This window comes from Scyliorhinus torazame, chromosome 30, assembly GCF_047496885.1.
Source record: "Scyliorhinus torazame isolate Kashiwa2021f chromosome 30, sScyTor2.1, whole genome shotgun sequence".
Lineage (NCBI taxonomy): Eukaryota > Metazoa > Chordata > Chondrichthyes > Carcharhiniformes > Scyliorhinidae > Scyliorhinus > Scyliorhinus torazame.
The window spans coordinates 28,136,970-28,155,756 of NC_092736.1; the positions used below are offsets into that span (position 1 = coordinate 28,136,970).

General features: G+C 46.8%; 1 protein-coding gene across 4 annotated transcripts in view; it reads right to left on the bottom strand.

The window, feature by feature from the left end:
- Positions 1-5,269: 5,269 nt before the first annotated feature.
- Positions 5,270-18,787, bottom strand: part of sv2 (synaptic vesicle glycoprotein 2) — a 151,526-nt gene continuing 138,008 nt past the window's right edge. For all 4 annotated transcript variants that reach the window (XM_072493058.1, XM_072493057.1, XM_072493059.1 and 1 more), the window contains 3 exons: positions 17,973-18,068; positions 14,875-15,034; positions 5,270-10,539 (listed from right to left, as the gene is read on the bottom strand). In XM_072493058.1, the coding sequence (XP_072349159.1) occupies positions 10,356-10,539; positions 14,875-15,034; positions 17,973-18,068 (440 nt within the window). In that variant the 3' untranslated portion in view covers positions 5,270-10,355. The remainder of the gene's footprint in view (positions 10,540-14,874; positions 15,035-17,972; positions 18,069-18,787) is intronic.

Consider the following 18,787-nt stretch of genomic DNA (forward strand, 5'->3'; position numbering starts at 1 on the left):
TCAAGTAGTCCTTCTGCTCAAAATATTCTTCTATTGGGGAAGTTCATTGGTGGCAATCTGTCAGGTGCTATGGGCTACATAGAAGACTCTGCAAATGATTTTGGATGACTGCTAGATGTCTGACTGGCTAATGCTGTCAATTCCATTAACTGTCTTTATGTACTTTAAACCACCCCATTTTTCATCTGCATTTGTTAACGCGAGTTGCAAATTACAATTTGAGATCCAGTGAGTAATTTCTCTGCAGTGGTAATTTTGAAGAATCTGTACGGTGCAGAAAGAGTGGCTCATCAAGTCTGCATGGTCTTTGGAAACAGCACCACACAGGCCCCCTCCCCAACCTACCAACGGACACTAAGGGGCAATTTCACATGGCCAATCCACCTAACCTGCAGCACGGTAGCATTGTGGCTAGCTGCTTCACAGCTCCAGGGTCCCAGGTTCGATTCCGGCTTGGGTCACTGTCTGTGCGGAGTCTGCACATCCTCCCTGTGTGTGCGTGGGTTTCCTCTGGGTGCTCCGGTTTCCTCCCACAGTCCAAAGATGTGCAGGTTAGGTGGATTGGCCATAATAAATTTCCCTTAGTGTCCAAAATTGCCCTTAGTGTTGGGTGGGGTTACTGGGTTATGGGGATCGGGTGGAGGTGTTGATCTTGGGCAGGGTGCTCTTTCCAAGAGCCGGTGCAGACCCAATGGGCCGAATGGTCTCCTGCACTGTAAATTCTATGATCTATGATCTGCCGAGCAGAAACTGGCTATTTTAATTCTGTTTTCTGCATATGGTCCTACAGTACCCACTGTGGAGGAGAATCCAATCCTCCATCAGTTTAAATTTGCAGGAATGTGATGCATCAGTGTCACAATCTGCCTTTGCTCCTGCTGGGTTAGTAAAATAACCACATGCAAGTATTAAATGCTCAGAAGGCAATGAAGCTGATGGTCTTTAGCACAGTAACCCTTGGACTGTTTAATAAACTTTACCAGAGTTATTGGAGTACTTGGGATGATGCCTAGATTGTGTGCCAGCTAACTGGACAACTGCTTGCACAGTAAGTCAGGATGCTAAGGAATTAATGGGCCCTTTTCAAATTGGCAGGCAGTAACCAGTGGGGTGCCACAGGGATTGATGCTGTGACCCCAGCTATTCCTAATATACATTACTGATTTGCATGAGGGAACAAAATGTAACATCTCAAAAGTTTACAGATCTTACTAAGTTGGGTGGTAGGATGAACTGTGACTAGGATGCAGAGATCCTACAGCATGATCTGGACAGGTTGGGCGAGTGGGCAAATCAATGGCAGATGCAGTATAATTTGGGTAAGTGTGAGGTTATTCATGTTGGAAACAAATGGAAAGGCAGACACTTGTAAATTGAGAGAGGGGAGTGTGCAGCAGGACCTGGGTGTCCTTGTGCACCAGTCGCTGAAGGTAAGCATGCAGGTACAGCAGGCAGTAAAGAAGGCTAATGGTATGTTGGCCTTCCTTGCGAGAGGTTTGAGTACAGAAGCAGGGGTGTGTTGCTGCAATAATACAGGGCCTTGGTGAGGCCACACCTGGCGGTTTCGTCTCCTTTTCTGAGGAAGGATGTTCTTGCTCTTCAGGGAGTGTAGCAAAGGTTTACCAGACTGGTTCCAGGGATGGTGGGACGGCCATATGACGAGAGATTGACTAGGTTAGGATTGTTCTCGCTGGAGTTCAAAAGCATGAAGTGGGATCTTGAAGAGACTTATAAAAATTCTTAACAGGATGAGACAGGGTAGATGTTACCAATGATGGGTGTGTTCAGAACCAGGATTACAGTCTGAGGGTTTGGGGTAAACCATTTCAGACAGATAAGACATTTCTTCACTAACAAACCTGTGGAATTCATTACCACAGGAAGTAGTTGATGCTAAAACATTGAATATATTCAAGAGGAGGCTAGATATACACTTGGGGCGAATGGGATCAAAGGTTATGGGGTGAAAGCAGGATTAGGCTAATTGGCCATGATCATGATAAATGGCGGAGCAGGCTCGAAGGGCCAAAAGGTGGCCTCCTGCTCTACTATGTATGTTGTATCTGGTGTTGGCTGCCATTGGATTACAGTCAAACTAAATTTGTTTGCTGCAATGATGCTTACAGTGGTCTTGTGAGATATGGGTGTGGTATGCTTGGTCCGCACTAGTGGTGAGCCACTTGGAACTTCGGCAGTTTGGTATAGATACCCCCACAGTGCTGGTTGGGGAGGGAGTCCAGGATTTTGGCACAGGGCAGCGAATGAACAGGCAAAATATTTCCAAGTTGGGATGGTGGTGTTCCCTTATGTCTGATGTTTAAATCATTGAAGGCCAAGAGAAGCAGTTTGAAAGATGGCAGGAGTGAATGTTTGAGGATAGGGTGCCAATCCAGTGGGCTGCTTTGGCCTGCATAGTGAGTTTGGTGTTGGTTGGCACTGCACTTGTCCAGGCAAGTGGAGAGTACCATTACACCTGATTGTGTGTTGCAGATGATGGATCTTTTTGGGGAGTTTGTGAGTTGCTTCCTACAGTATTCCTAGCTTCTGACCTGCTCTTGTAGCCATGGTGTTTATGTAGCTAATCAGTTCAATTTCTGGTCTATATGGTAACCCCCAGCATGTTGGTGATTTGAGCAGTAGTAGTGCCATTTATCCTCATCTTGTTGGAGATGGACATTGCCTGGCACTTTGAATGTTACTTGTCACCATAGAAATTGTCCAAATCTTGCTGCATTTGGACATGAACTGTTTGTGTCTTAAGGAGTCACAAATGGTGCTGAAAATTGTGCAGTCGTCAGCACTTCTGACCTTAATGAAGGCAGGTCAGTGTTGAACATTGGAGATAGTTGGGCCCAAGACACTATCCTGAGGAGCTCCTGGAGTTGAGATAACAGACCTCCCTCCCCAACAAGTGTTCCTCTGCTGTGCTAGGTATGACTCCACCCAGCAGAGAATTCTCCCCGATTCCCATTGACTGTTTGCTCGGGCTCCTTGATGCCACTGAGTGGTGCTGGTTAAGTGAGCTGCCTCTTTGGTGATGGACTTGACTCATCCAGAATTGACTCAGCCCCAAGCACTTGAGCCTGGAGAAGTTGGGATATCAAAGATCACTGAAGTACTATTTATGGATTAGTTCTCTTAGCATTTACAAACTTGTTACTTGCTTCACAAAGAAGCAAGTTGGGATTCTGACAGGATGAGACCGGACAAATGCCAACACCTCATCATTCCACCATCGTTTACATGCAGTAAGGCAGTCTGGTTTTTTCAAAATTTGGAGTACCCAATTCATTTTTTCCCCCCTTGAATTAAGGGGCAATTTAGCATGTTCAATTCACCTACCTTGCACATCTTCGCTTTGTGGGGGCAAAACCCACGCAAACACAGGGAGAATGTGCAAACTCCACACTGACAGTGACCCAGAGCCGGGATCGAACCTGGGACCTCGGTGCCGTGAAACTGCAGTGCTATGACTATGCCACCGTGCTGCCCTGGCAGTCTGTTTTAAGGGAAGGGATTAAGTTAAGGCTGGGCAGTGGCGAGAGGTGAGACATGAGGGCTCTGCACACAATGATAATATTGTATTCTAAATAGTTTTAGCACTTGCCCTTTTTGTTTGTACTTCGAGTTGAAAGACAACTGCTTATGCCAGATGTTTTTTTGCATTTGTCGTATGAAGCTTACGTGCATTCATTTCTTATCCAACAACTGTCGAGTTCCTTTGCAGAAGGTTCAAGATGACTCGTATACATTCTCCAGTCGCCTACTTTTCCACCCCGGACTGATTGCAGTTGTTGTATTAACAACTGGTACCTCACAAACTAGCTGAAACGCTTCAGACTATCGACAGATTGGAATGCATAAACGTGAACTGAAACACCATTGCTGGTGTTCCTGTACAATGTTTAGACTTTGTGGCCTTAAAGGGATATGTGCCAATACTTCAAGATTAGAATAAGATATTATAATAAGCTTTATTATTGTCACAAGTAGGCTTACATTAACACTGCAATGAAGTTACTGTAAAAATGCCCCAGTCGCCACATTCCGGCACCTGTTCAGGTACATTGAAGAAGAATTCAAAATGTCCAGCTAAAATGCTCTATTCCCAGGCACCATCTTGGTGACTCTCCTCTGCATCCTCTCCTGTGCAATCGCATCCTTCCTATAGTGAGGTGACCAGAACTGCACACTCTATTCTACCTGTGTGCCCTAACCAGTTTAGTCTTGTACAGCTCTAACACAACCTCCCTAATCTTATCTATGCCACAACTGATTAAAAAGGCAAGTGTCATAGGTGGTGCAGTAGTTGCACCTGCCTGCTGGCTCTACCCAGTAGAGTATAAATGTGTCCTCTTCAGCAGCCATTTTGCCAGCTGCTGTGGGAGGCCACACATCTTACAGTAATAAAGCCACAGTTGTATCCAATCCAAGTCTTTGTACAATTAATCATGCATCAGTGGTTAATGCTGCTACCTCGAGGACCACGATGTGGAGTTTGCACGTTCCTCCCCCCCCCCCCCCCCCCCCCCCATGCCTGTGTGGGTTCTCTCTCACTCTCCCTCCCTCTCTTTCCACCCCACAACCCAAAGATGTGCAGGGTACTCAATGAATGGCAGGACACAAGGAAGCTCTGATGAATGAGGGATCTTGGTGTTTGGGAACAGTCCCTGAAGGCAGCAGGACAGGTTAATGTCGTAGTTAATATGGCTTTTTAAAAAATAACGTACCCAATTAAGCTTCCTCATCTCCTGCCATTGAGTACGCCCTTGCCTTTTTACTGCAACTGCATCACCGTGCACTTTCCAGGGTTAAATTTAATCTGCCACTGGTCTTCCCACAACCAAAGAGGACCTTCCTCACTATTACCCACCTTGCCATCCAACTTACTTACCATGTTCTATCTATTTCTTTCCCCCCCCCCTCTTATATCACAATAAGGGACCCAGCACTGACCCCTCTTGAAAAGTAGAACTGCATTAGCACCTCCCTGTTAGGAGTCAGAGCCTCTAACTTCCTCACTCGCCTATCAGCAGCTGGGATGCAATGTCCAGTTGAGTGACTGATTGTTTTTATAAATCCTATCCAGTTCACTAATGCCCTCTCAGTAAGGATTTCCTGCTCTTGGCTGGTGTGTCATGCCAGGCCCACAGCGATGTGTCCCTGCATCTACTCTGCATCGAACCAATGGAAGCACCTGAGACTGCAGTGATGAGGGCAATGGGGGATGCATAATGAATTCTTTCAAACCGCAAGGAGGAAATCTATAGAGATGTAACAATTTATTCTTGGCACATTACAGATTGCAGAGTGAAAAAATTGCAGTATACAATAAAAATCTGACACAAATTATTGCAGTAAATGATTATTGCTACAACGCAGAATCCAAGGAAATTGGATTCTCCAGAGATGCTGCCCGATCTGAGTTTCAAGTCTCTTCAGAAGGAATGTACATATTGTAAATACACATGTATTCCCCAAGATATACCCAGGTTCAGTAAAATCACAGTTCATCTGAATACAGTAGAATACAGCAGAATATAGATAGATTGGAGAGTTGGGCAGAGAAATGGCAGATGGAGTTCAATCCGGGTAAATGCGAGGTGATGCATTTTGGAAGATCCAATTCAAGAGCGAACTATACGGTAAATGAAAAAGCCCTGGGGAAAATTGACGTACAGAGAGATCTGGGAGTTCAGGTCCATTGTACCCTGAAGGTGGCTGCGCAGGTCAATAGTGGTCAAGAAGGCATACAGCATGCTTGCCTTCATCGGAAGGGGTATTGAGTACAAGAGTTGGCAGGTCATGTTACAGTTGTATAGGACTTTGGTTAGGCCACATTTGGAATACTGCGTACAGTTCTGGCCGCCACATTACCAAAAGGATGTGGATGCTTTGGAGAAGGTTCAGAGGAGGTTCGCCTGGTATGGAGAGCGCTAGCTATGAAGAGAGGTTGAGTAGATTAGGATTATTTTCATTAGAAAGAAGGCGGTTGAGGGGGGACCTCATTGAGGTCTACAAAATCATGAGAGGTATAGACAGGGTGGATAGCAAGAAGCTTTTTCCCCAGAGTGGGGGGCTCAATTACTCGGGGTCACAAGTTCAAGGTGAGAGGGGAAAAGTTTAAGTGAGATATGCATGAAAAGTTCTTTACGCAGAGGGTGGTGGGTGCCTGGAACGCATTGCCGGCGGACGTGGTGGAGGTGGGCACGATAGCGTCATTTAAGATGTATCTAGACAAGATACATGAATGGGCAGGGAGCAGAGGGATACAGATCCTTAGAAAATAGAGTTAGATAGAGGATCGGCGCAGGCTGGGAGGGCCGACGGGCCTGTTCCTGTGCTGTAATTTTTCTTTGATCCATGTACCTAATAGTAATTTGTAAGGAGTGACCAATGGTCCGTTCAGTCGGAGTAGCTACCCTTAACCATCTCATCTTGTTTTAAGAAGTGGAATTAGACACAGCAACATTGAGATGAGTTTGTTAATGATGCTTTTACCTCTTCCTAACCTCCTTTAACAGAAAACTGGAAACATGAGGGATGGGGTGGCTGACGAGCGAGGTGCATTCATATTCAATTAGCACAATTTCATCAGGGTGGAAAACAATTCGGTCAAATTAATTATTGCACACACTTGTACTAGCTGCAGACTGCAAACTAAAGTGGAAGCAAGGTTATTCCACCAAGGATTGGGTTGTGCAGCACGGTGGCTTCACAGCTCCAGGGTCCCAGGTTCGATTCCCGGCTTGGGTCACTGTCTGTGCGGAGTCTGCACATCCTCCCCGTGTATGCGTGGCTTTCCTCCGGGTGCTCTGGTTTCCTCCCACAGTCCAAAGACGTGCAGGTTAGGTGGATTGGCCATGATAGAATTGCCCTAAAAGGTTCAGAGGGGTTATTGGGTTACGGGGATAGGGTGGATGCGAGGGCTAAAGTCGGTCGGTGCAGGCTCAATGGGCCGAATGGCCTCCTTCTACACATGTTCTAGGATTCAAACTTCTCACCGCTGGTCCTCAAAGTCTCTGAAGTTAAATCAGGGTCCACATTACATCCGTGCTGCTCGTTATGAGGTGGAATCCTGCGAAATCCTACCAACTGTCCTGGCTTGATACAATTCACACCTCTTTAACCTGGGGTTACCCAGTCTTTGGATCTGTAAAGATTTAATCACCTGCTAATGCTCACATTCCAAGCATTGTCTGGCATCTTTGAATCTGTCTATATATATGTTTCTGGAACATACCTCTTCATTCACCTGAGGAAGGAGCAGCGCTCCGAAAGCTAGTGACATCGAAACAAACCTGTTGGACTTTAACCTGGTGTTGTAAAACTTCTTACTGTGCTCGTTATGAGGACAGTCCAATCCTGTTCAGCTATGCAGTTAGTTCGGGGCACTGGTACACAACCTATTACTCCGCTCTCTGCTGCAATATTACAGAACCTGCAAACTGGCCCAGGCTCCCGTTGTAATTCAATGAGTACTTTCAATCTGACTAAAATCAGTGTCCCTTTGATTCTGTGCCAAACTATGAACCCAAGAATCAGGAAATGTGGAAGATCTAGAGGAGGTAGCAATGAACATGTTATAATTCCTGCCCACTGCCATGTGCTCACCCCCTAAACTAGTTCCAGGCTGTAGTGAAGTATAAAACCTACAGAATAAACAGACTGCCTGCCTCCCCTATTCTAATGAAAAGGACGTCTTCCTCATTCACAGCACCAATGAACCGGGTTCAATTCTGGCCTTGGGTGACTGGAGTTTGTACATGCTCCCCATGTTTACGTGGGGTTCCTCCTGCAGCCCAAAGATGTGCAGCTTAGGCGGATTGGCCCTGATAAATTGCCCCTTAAATGTCCAGGAATGTGCAGGTTGGGTGAGGTTACAGGGGATGGGGCAGAAGAGTGGGCCTCTGGGTAGGGTATCGGTGAAGACGGGATGGTCAATCGAGCTCCTACACTGTAGCGATTCTATGACACCAACTCTAGCCTATCCAATCTCTCATGGCTGCAATTTTCAAGCCCTGGCAACATTCTTTTAAATCTCTACATATGACCAGGCCGGTATGCAAAACTCCAGATGTGGCCTAACCAGCATTCTATACAGTTCCATTACATCCTTGCTCTGGTATTTTATAACTCCTCTAATAAAGGAAAGCATTCCATGTACTTACCACACCACCTGTATCCACCTGTCCTGCTATGCTCCTGGACCTGTGGACAACGCGCTCCAAGATCTCCGACTTCATGATCCTGTTGATTGAATATTCCTTTGCTTGGTTTGATGTCCTCAAATGCATTACCTCTCTCCCCTCTGGACTGAATTCTATTTACCACTTTTCTACCCACTCAACCAGATGTAATTTGGAGTCTATAGCTATCTTCACAAATCAACGATCACAGCCAATTTTTGTCATTGCTAATTTCCCAGTCTTGCCACCCACATTGGCATCCAAATCATTGATACCACAGACAGGAAGAGGCCCAACACTGAGCCCTGACTGAAAACCGTTTTCCATTCACAAAAACATCCATCGACCTTGCTCTTTGTTTCCTGTCACCAAACCAATTTTGGATCCAACTCGCCACATTCCCCTGTATCCGATGCCCTTTCTGACCAGTCTGTCAAATGGGTGCTTGTCAAAAGCCTTACTAAATCCATGTAGACAATACCCACTGCACTATCTTCATCAATCCTCATTACTACTTTAATCACATGTTTTGACAAGTAAGACATTGTCTTCTCCTAGCACAACGGGATGGCTAGGTGGTTAGCACTGCTGCTTCTCAATGCTAGGGACCAAGGTTCAATTCTGGCCTTGGGTCACTGTCTGTGCGGAGTCTGCAAGTTCTTCCCGTGTCTGCGTGGGTTTCCTCCGGTGCTCCGGCTTCCTCCCACAGTCCAAAGATGTGCAGGTTAGGTGGATTGGCCGTGCTAAATTGCCCCTTATTGTCCAAAAGGTTAAGTGGGGTTACAGGGATAGAGTCGGGGCATGGGCCGAATGGTCCAAGGGTCAGTGCAGACTCGATGGGCCGAATGGCTTTCTGTACTGTGGAGGTTTTATGATTAACCATGCTGACCATCCCAGATTAATACATGCCTTTCTAAGTGACGCTTTATTCTGACTCTCAGAACTAATTCTAATTTGCCCACCACCAAAGTCAGACAGCCCACCTCCAATCTGGGTACCCCACCTGCATCTAGTGAGGAATCAAATGATTCAGCGTAACCGCGCTTTCCTCCATGGCTTCCTTTAAGAGCCGGGGATACAATTTATACATGTTGAGCATCCCTTATTCAAAATGCTTGGGGCCAAGAGTGTCTCAGATTCTGGAATTGTTCGAATATTGTAATACCTGTATGTGCATAGTTGTGAAATGTTGCATAGCTAGTGGATTTTGGGCGAACACTTTCTTTTTACTAGAAACATGATTTTGGCACTCAAAGTACAGATTTCAGAGCTGTTTGAATAAGGGGTGGTCAACTGGTGGTACATTCTTGGCACTGTACCTACCCCTTTTTAAAAATGTGAGCTTAACCCACATGGCCTCATTTAATGCTTCACTTAGTATATCATCTGCCCGCCCACTCCCTCACAGCTGGAATTGATTCCTTAACCAATAATACTACATCCTCACCTATATCCCTCTCTACCCTGCCTGAAAATCCTATATCCAGGGACGTTGAACAGCCATTTTCTTGGCTTGTAAGCCAAACCGTAAGTCATTATTTTTAATCATTTGTATCTCTATACATTCAAACTTGCAGAATAGTGTGTAATTTTTTTATTGCAATCCTGATTAAGTATATATATTCCTAATTCAGCGTCTGCTAATTTTGAAACCGTACCTCAAGATGGTGAACAGTGGGCCCAGCGCTGATTGTTGTGATACACCGAGGTATTAATGGGAATGTTTTGGGAATGTTTAGCCAGACTTGCATTATGATGAAGATGCAAAGACTGGAGGGGAATTAGTACAGACCTTTGGTCAGGTTGGGAGGCTAGCAGTGGAAGTAGAAACAGAGGAAGGAGATTATCTTAACCTGAAGTTAACGTGTGGATCTCATGCCATTTCCTTCCAAAAGAGCCGGAGGTTGAAAGAGGCACTTTGTGTTAAGTCCAATCAAATGCTTCATATTGCCACGTGCTTGTGTAGGCTCTCCATGTATCATTGGTCCTGGCGCGCACTCACTTTTCTCAGTCTCCCCAAGAAGTGTTCACTCCTCGATGTCTGATCCTATTACATCCGGATCCTGGGAATTTGCTGCTGAAAGGGACCCGTCTGAAGTCAAAACATTTACTCACAGGTAAAGGCACCAATTATAAAATGGTCCAGTAACTTTCCTTTTGATTCTCTTAACTCAGCTCTATGTGCTTGGTGTTGGGCAGTTTGATGCAAGCCAGGCTTCCAATGAAAAATATCACCGCTACCAGAAGGATGGTCACGGCGCAGTTCATGTCAACCAGCTGCCCAAACACAATGTTTCCCAAAATGGAGGCAATTCGGCTGACACCAGTGAACACTCCGAGGGCAGATGACCTGTGAAGGAATACAAATCAAATCCTCAATGTTATGAAGGTATTTAACAAACCTCTTCCATTCATTAGAACTATGCTGGTGTTCTGGAAAAATTGGTCCAATATCTCCCATGTAATTTTCGCAATGTTGAGATACCTTTTTAAAAAATAAATTTAAATTGCCCAATTCTTTTTTTCCCCAATTAAGGGGCAATTTACCGTGGCCAATCCACCTAATTTAATAATCTTTTGTCACATGTAGGCTTACATTAACACTGCAATGAAGTTACTGTGAAAAGCCCCTAGTCGCCACACTCCGGCGCCTGTTCGGGTACACAGAGGGAGAATTCAGAATGTCCAATTCCCCTAACAACACGTCTTTCGGGACTTGTGGTAGGAAACCGGAGCACCCGGAGGAAACCCACGCAGACACGGGGAGAACGTGCAGACTCCGCACAGACAGTGACCCAAGCCGGGAATCGAACCTGGGACCCTGGAGCTGTGAAGCGACAGTGCTAACCACTGTGCTACCGTGCCGCTCCCTGCACATCTTTTGGGTTGTGGGGACCCACGCAAACACAGGGAGAATGTGCAAAGACCTGGGGCCGGAATTAAACCGACGCTAGTGGAGACACTGCTCCACCACGGAGCCGCACGGTAGCCTTGTGGATAGCACAATTGCTTCACAGCTCCAGGGTCCCAGGTTCGATTCCGGCTTGGGTCACTGTCTGTGCGGAGTCTGCACATCCCCCCCGTGTGTGCGTGGGTTTCCTCCGGGTGCTCCGGTTTCCTCCCACAGTCCAAAGATGTGCAGGTTAGGTGGATTGGCCATGATATATTGCCCTTGGTGTCCAAAATTGCCCTTAGTGTTGGGTGGGGTTTACTGGGTTATGGGGATGGGGTGGAGGTGATGACCTTGGGTGGGGTGCTCTTTCCAAGAGCCGGTGCAGACTCGATGGGCTGAATGGCCTCCTTCTGCACTGTAAATTCTATGATAATCTATGACCACTAGTAGAAAGGCTGCAGCAGGTTTATACACATTATATACATAAATATATATTAAATTAGATATGTACAATTCTATTAAGTTCCTGTCAACTATTTTCATTATTAAATTTCTACTCTCTACAATATATTACGGTGTATCTAACACATGACTTTAATCTAACTTGAGATATATGTGTTCACAAGTCTCAAGTGCAAAACCCCTAGAGATCCAAGACGGGGTCTCATTCCTGGTTAGTCTCTTGTTGGGTTGAACATTGAGACAGCAAGGTCTGGTTCCAGGGTGAAGATAATTCAAGCAGTGTATTAGCCCAGTCAGTCCCCATTAGTTTTCTAGTTGAAAACAATACTTTTTAACTGTGACAGCAAGATGATTCTAACTGCAAGCTACGATAATCTTTGAAATTCTTTTTAAAAATATATTTTTATTCTCTATTTTCACATTTTCTTCAGAGTTTACACCCCACCAACAAACAGTAAACGGTAACGAATACAATGTCAATCTCCCTACCAACAACAACTCCCACTATCCCCCAAACAATAGCCTACCTGACAATATAAACATCAAATAAAACAAACCCTCCCAAGGTGGGAAAAAAAAGAAAAAGAAATCAGGAATCGCCTATGGTCACCATTGCCATATATGGTCCACCCCCCAACGCCTCCCCCTAATATTCAATACCACCCAATCCCCGAAAGAGTACCGTGAATGACACCCATGAATTGTAGACCCCCCACCCACACCCCTCCCCTCCACCTCCTCTTGTAAACTCCTCTCCCCAACCTCGGTTCCTTCCCCCAACTTTTCACCCCGGCTAGACTCACCAAAACCTATTCTGCCAGGCTCCGATGGCCGCAGCCCCTCCCCCCACCTCACTCCCGTTCACTGGCCCGCTTAAACCGGCCAGCGTGGAGGCCCCCGCCCGGGTCTCCCTCCCCCTTGCCGGTCCCAGGAAAACCAAGAAATCCCCTTTAGCACACAACCCCAGCATACACACCCAAGCCCCAAAGAACCATCATTGCAAGTGAAAGTCCCACCTTGTCCAAATATACACAGCGTTGACTCATTTAGTACATACACCAAGACGCAGTGAAAAAATAAAGTTACATGAGGCTACATCGGTACATGACCATTTCTCAATTCTGCCACAGTCCTTCTGCCTTCGCAAACTCCGCCGTCCCAAAATAGAAGTCCTTGGATTTGTAGGTCACCCTCAACTTAGCTGGATATACGATGCCGCACTGCACCTTGTTGATGTACAGAGCCTTCTTCACCCGGCTGAATGAAGCCCGCCTCCTCGCCAGCTCCACCGTAAAGTCCTGGTATACACGTATACCAGCTCCAGCCCACTGCACCACCTGCTTCTGCTTGGCCCAGCTCAGGACCTTCTCCTTCACACTGTACCTGCGGAAGCACAGAGTCACTACCCTTGGCGGCTCACTCGCCTTTGGTACAGGCCTCCACGAACGATGAGCCCGATCCAGTTCATATTGGGTGGGATCGTCCCTCCCCCCCAATAGCTTCGCCAACACCATGGCAAAATACTCCGTCGGCCTCGGGCCTTCCACTCCTTCGGGCAGCCCCACAATCCTCAGATTCTGACGCCTGGATCTGTTTTTCAGGTCTTCCATTTTGGCTCGCAGACCCTTGGTCTCTGTCACCTTCCGCAATTCCTTCCCCATCGAGGTGAGTTGATCACTGTGCTGCGATAATACCTCTTCCACTTCCTTCAATGTCTCACCTTGCTCCCGCACCTCCGCCGCTGCGCTCGATACCGCCGTCCTCACCGGGGCAATCGCCTCCTCCACCAGCACTTTCGATACCGCCCCCATCTCCTCCCTCATCGCTTCCATGTGTTTTATGAACTGTTTTCCAAGTTCTACGGCCAGCACCTTGGTAATTTCCTCTGCCGTGAGCGATGCGGCCTCCCCTGGTGCTCCAGCCTCCACTTTCCTTGCAGTCCCTGTGCTGACCTTTCCACTCCCCGGCGGACTTTCATTAACCATTTTTTTCACTGCCGTTTTTTCCCCCAACTTAGAATTACAAAGATTATAGGTGAAATGTCCAAGTCTTGCACTGCTTAGATGAAGAGTAAAGAAAATACTTTGACAGGACATGCAGAATACGAAATGTCTTTAGTATTAGATTTCTCCTTGCTTGTGCAGGCAGTGTATATGCAGCTAGAAACTATACCAAAGCTTGGCGCTGCACAGATCTCACCATACTTATCACATACTCTATCAATAAGGAAATACTTGCCTTGGCGAGGATACAAGAGAATCAACAGCAAGAGCAGCAGCTACAAAATAAATTACAACTACAACCTGGAAAGGAGGATTACGTGGGGCATTCATGGGAGGTACTAAAATATGCGAAACCCAGGCTATTACTGGAAAATAATTAATGAAAACTAAAATGCAAACATATAGGAAGAGTTTATTTTTTAATGAACTTTCGACTACCACATTCTTTTTTTTCCAATTAAGGGGCAATTTAGCCACCTAACCTGCACATCTTTGGGTTGTGGGGGTGAGACCCACGCAAACAGGGGGAGAATGTGCAAACTCCACACAGACAGTGACCCGGGGCCGGGATCGAACCTGGGATCTCGGCGCCGTGAGGCAGTGCTAACCACTGCGCCACCGTGCCACCCTATAGGAAGAGTTTCTTTACTGAAAGGTTGATTGAAATGTTAAGTCCCAGCTTACTCATCATCTGATTGATCGGCAGATGACTTGAGAAGCTATGGCAGAGCATACAGCTGGGCGGCACGTCAGCACAATGGTTAGCACTGTTGCTTGACCGCACCAGGGACCCGGGTATGATGCCCGACTTGGGTCACTGTCTGTGCGGAGTCTGCACATCCTCCCCGTGTGTGCGTGGGTTTCCTCCGGGTGCTCCGGTTTCCTCCCACAGTCCAAAGATGTGCAGGTTAGGTGGATTGGCCATGGTCAATTGCCCTTCAGTGTCCAAAAGGTTAGGTGGGGTTAATGGGTTACAGGGATAGGGTGGAGGCGTGGGTTTAAGTAGGGTGTTCTTTCCAGGGACCAGTGAAGATTTGATGGGCCGAATGGCCTCCTTCTGCACTCTAAATTCCATGATATGAATCAGCTTTCATTTGATGAGATAGACATTTTGTTTTGTGGCTCATTTTGATGCATCAATCAACGAGGAATATAATGCAAGTAGCTTTCTGACCAACCTCACCCTTTCCAACAATGAAACTCAGCTCCTGTATAAACGGTTCTCTAAACTCTTGATTCCACAGTGAACAATAAATAGACTAATGTTTCAGAGAGTCAAACATTCAGGAGGAAACCGCCTCTGTCTTAATTGTAAAGTGTAACCTACCGCAGGTGAGTGGGGTACAATTCCAGCCCAATGACATCGAGCGAGTTCCAGGCAATGACCGAGATGCCACTGAATATACAAGACACAACCAAGCTCTGGGCTTTAGTGGACACTTCCCAGATGAAGAACGCACAGATACCCGAGAGAAACAGACTGGCACCTAGGGAGGCAAAGCATGAAAAAAAAAATTACCACCCAACTTGCCAATTCAATGAACCATTATCCTTCAAATCACAGTAAATGATAACACAATTATCCATTGGTTTATGTACAGCTAAGAGTAATGGAAAAGTTAGCAAACCATTGCTAATTGTATTCACAACTCGGGCAGTACTATTCGGCAGATTCTGGCCTTCAAAGGACAATGATTTTCAACGTTCAACCCTCTTTTTCCCTGCTCCCTCCATTTAAATTGTAAGAATGCCCGAGATCAGAAGACTGAGCGAGTTGGCCATCAGCCTCTGGTTGATGTCTGTACCAACACTTTAAATAGAAGTTTTCCGATCCGCTTGCTCATTCTGAGCGAGTTGCGGTTTTTTAAACTTTGTTTGCGTGCTTTACTCAGCCCCTCATTTAACTGCTAATATTTCAGCTGGGCGCCAAAAAAGCAGCTGAGGGAGAGATCTGGTTAACTTCACACATCCATGGCCACCCAATCAATAAGGACTCTTTATTAAACCAGCTCGTCATTCCTCGCTGTAAACTCCGGAAACAATCCTCGTTTCATGTGGACTGCAGGATTTTGAAACCCTGGATTTTGAAGAACTGTGCCCAATATTCCTGCTGAGGTTGAACTAAGTTCCGCATAACCTCCTTGCCCTGATAGTCTCGGCCCCTATTAATATGCCCAGAATATTGTGGACACATTTCTGTAAGTGCTCAGTACCGGTCCTCTGCAGACAAAAGGAACATGTCCAGGCATTGCACTTTTGTTTTGAATAAACAAAGCATGGGGTCCAATAGTTTTGCCAGGGCTTCATCTCAACTCGATTTGCTAACCAATCAGCACTCCTTTTCTCATGCAGTATAAATTGTTCCCTTTGAAATTTGGTATTCTTGTGTGTGTCCTGAGGAGTGCAAGACTGGAAAACCTTGGACAACAATACTCCATTTTAATTCCATAATAGACCTTTTAGTGAACTTCCCAAAACAATCGGCTCGGTGATCAGCCTTCTACCAGCTTCTAGCAGATGTGCAAGGAAACGTACCCTCCGATTTGCTTCACTTGCTCAGACACATTCAGTATCTAAAGTCCCAGGCGCCAATACTTTCCAGGCAAACTCCAAGGCAAAGCTTCGTCACCACCCCATCATTGGGCCTCGTCACCATGGTGACACCAAGACCCCAATTCCTACCTACATGTAAGCCTGAATTGACTGAATTACAGTGTTTTGTACTTTGGCTCCACACATTCATTCTCAAAACAGGGAGTTCCCATCTATGCTGAGAGCGCAGAGCGCGCACAATGCTGAATACATGGTGCAACCGAAATTTGGCATAAAGAGTTCCGGGTCTTCTGGTGTAATTGGTAACGGCAAAAGCTTTCGAGCTTACCTTTGGCAAGAGATCAGATTTACTGGGTTACGGGGATGGGGTGGGGCCCTGGGCCAAAGTAGAGTGCTCTTTCGGAGGGTCGGTGCAATTGCAATGGGCCACATGGCGTCCTCCTGCACTGTAGGCATTTTATGATTACAACAATGGCTACACTTCAAGAACTTCATGGGCTGCAAAACACTCGAGACATCCGGTGGTCACAAAAAGTGCAAAATAAATTCATGCCCTTTATCTTTTGTTGCAAATTGAAGGATCTGCTTTGCACAACCACATAAAACCCACTACCCCGTCACATTGAGTACCGTCCATGACAACAGGTAAAATAGCTCATCTTGAACTTCACCACCCAAACAGTATTTCAAAAGGTGATTAGAAGGGCACTCCCTGCATTGATTCAAACCGCTTTAATTAGTGTCCAGGATTTAGGGCCTTACGGTTGATCAAGGGCAGCACAGTAGTTCGCACCCCTGCTTCCAGGGTCCCGGGTTCAATTCCAGCTTCGGGCGATTGACTCTGAGGAGTTTGCACTTTATCCCAGTGTCTGTGTGGGTTTCCTCCGGGTGCTCCGGTTTCCTCCCACAGTCCAAAGATGTGCCGGTTAGGTGGATTGGCCATGATAAATTGCCCTTAGTGAGCAGGTTGGGTGGGAGAAGAATTGTGGAGGTGGCCCCAGGTTTTCACAATGGGAGCACCTGGTCATTCCTGGTTAGTGGCCAACATTAGAGAGGCACCGTGATGGTCCTGCTGCACAGTGTCCGTGGCGTAACGACGTCTAAGAACCCCCCCCACCCCATACACACACACACACGCAGACACATGCGCGCACACACACACGTGCACAGACACGTGCACACACATGCGCACGCACACACACACGTGCACGCGCACGCACAGACACGTGCGCGCACACACACACACACGCAGACACATGCGCGCACACACACACGTGCACAGACACGTGCACACACATGCGCACGCACACACGCAGACACACACGTGCACGCGCACGCACAGACACGTGCGCGCACACACACACACACACGCAGACACATGCGCGCACACACACGCGCACAGACACGTACACGCGCGCACACACGCACAGACACGTGCACGCGCACACACACACGTGCGGTGCACAGACACATGCGCGCGCACACACACGCACAGACACACGCGCACGCACAGACACACACACACAGACACGTGCGCGCACACAGACACACACACGCGCGTGCACACACACACGCACACAGACATGTGCGCACACGCGTGCATGCACACGCGCGCGCACACACGCACAGACACAGACCCACACACACAGTGCGACATTGTTGGAGGTACTGGGGGTAACTATTGCAAAACAACAGTGTCTGTATTTCGCAAGTGACTCACTGGCTGTACAGTGCTGTGGGAAAATGCTGAGAATATGGAAATCGTTACACTGGAGCGGGTTTTTTAAAAACGGACATTTAATACTGCTGCTCCTCACACTGCACGCTCTCTCTCTCTCTCATCCACTTCTCTGCTTCCTGCTGAATACTCACACAGCAGCACCTTGCCTCCCAGCAGATCCATCAATAAAATGGTAAAGATATTACCAGGAAGATTGGCGGCAGCGATGATAAATCCTTCTTTGTACACTGTAAAACAAGAAAACAAAATCATTGAGACAAAAAAAACAGGAAAAAGGGAGGGAGAGATAAAAATTAATTGCAGCTTTGAGACAATTCCACCTAGGTGGCAATTTCTTCAGAAGTCTGAGTCATAGAGATTTTACAGCAGCGCGAGAGGCCCTTCAGCCCATCGTCTCTGTGGCCACCATCAAGCACCTATCTATTCCAATCTCGTTTTCCAGCACTTGCTCCGTATCCTTGTGCGCTGTGGCGTTCCGAGTGCTCATCTAAATACTTCTTAAATGTTGTGGGGGGTTCCCGCCTCTCCCACCCTTTCAGGCAGCGAGTTCCAGACTCCCATCACCCTCTGGGTGAAAAGGTTTTTCATCTAATCTCAAAAACACCTGCCTGTAAATCTTTGCCCCCTCTATGGGGAACAGTTTCTTCCTAAATACCCTATCTATCTTCTTCGTAATATTGTACACCTCTATCATGTCCCCCCTTAGCCTTCCACACCCTCTAATTTAAAAACATTTTTTTTTAAAAAAAATCGCTTATTGTCACAAGTAGGCTTCAATGAAGTTACTGTGAAAAGCCCCAGTCGCCACATTCCGGCGCCTGTTCGGGGAGGCTGGTATGGGAATTCTGATGTAGTCATATGCACCTCAACTCCATTATGACAATTTTGCCTCATATCCTGCGTTACCCCCTCTAACCAAGTGTCAGGTTCCTTCCTGGTTATTCCC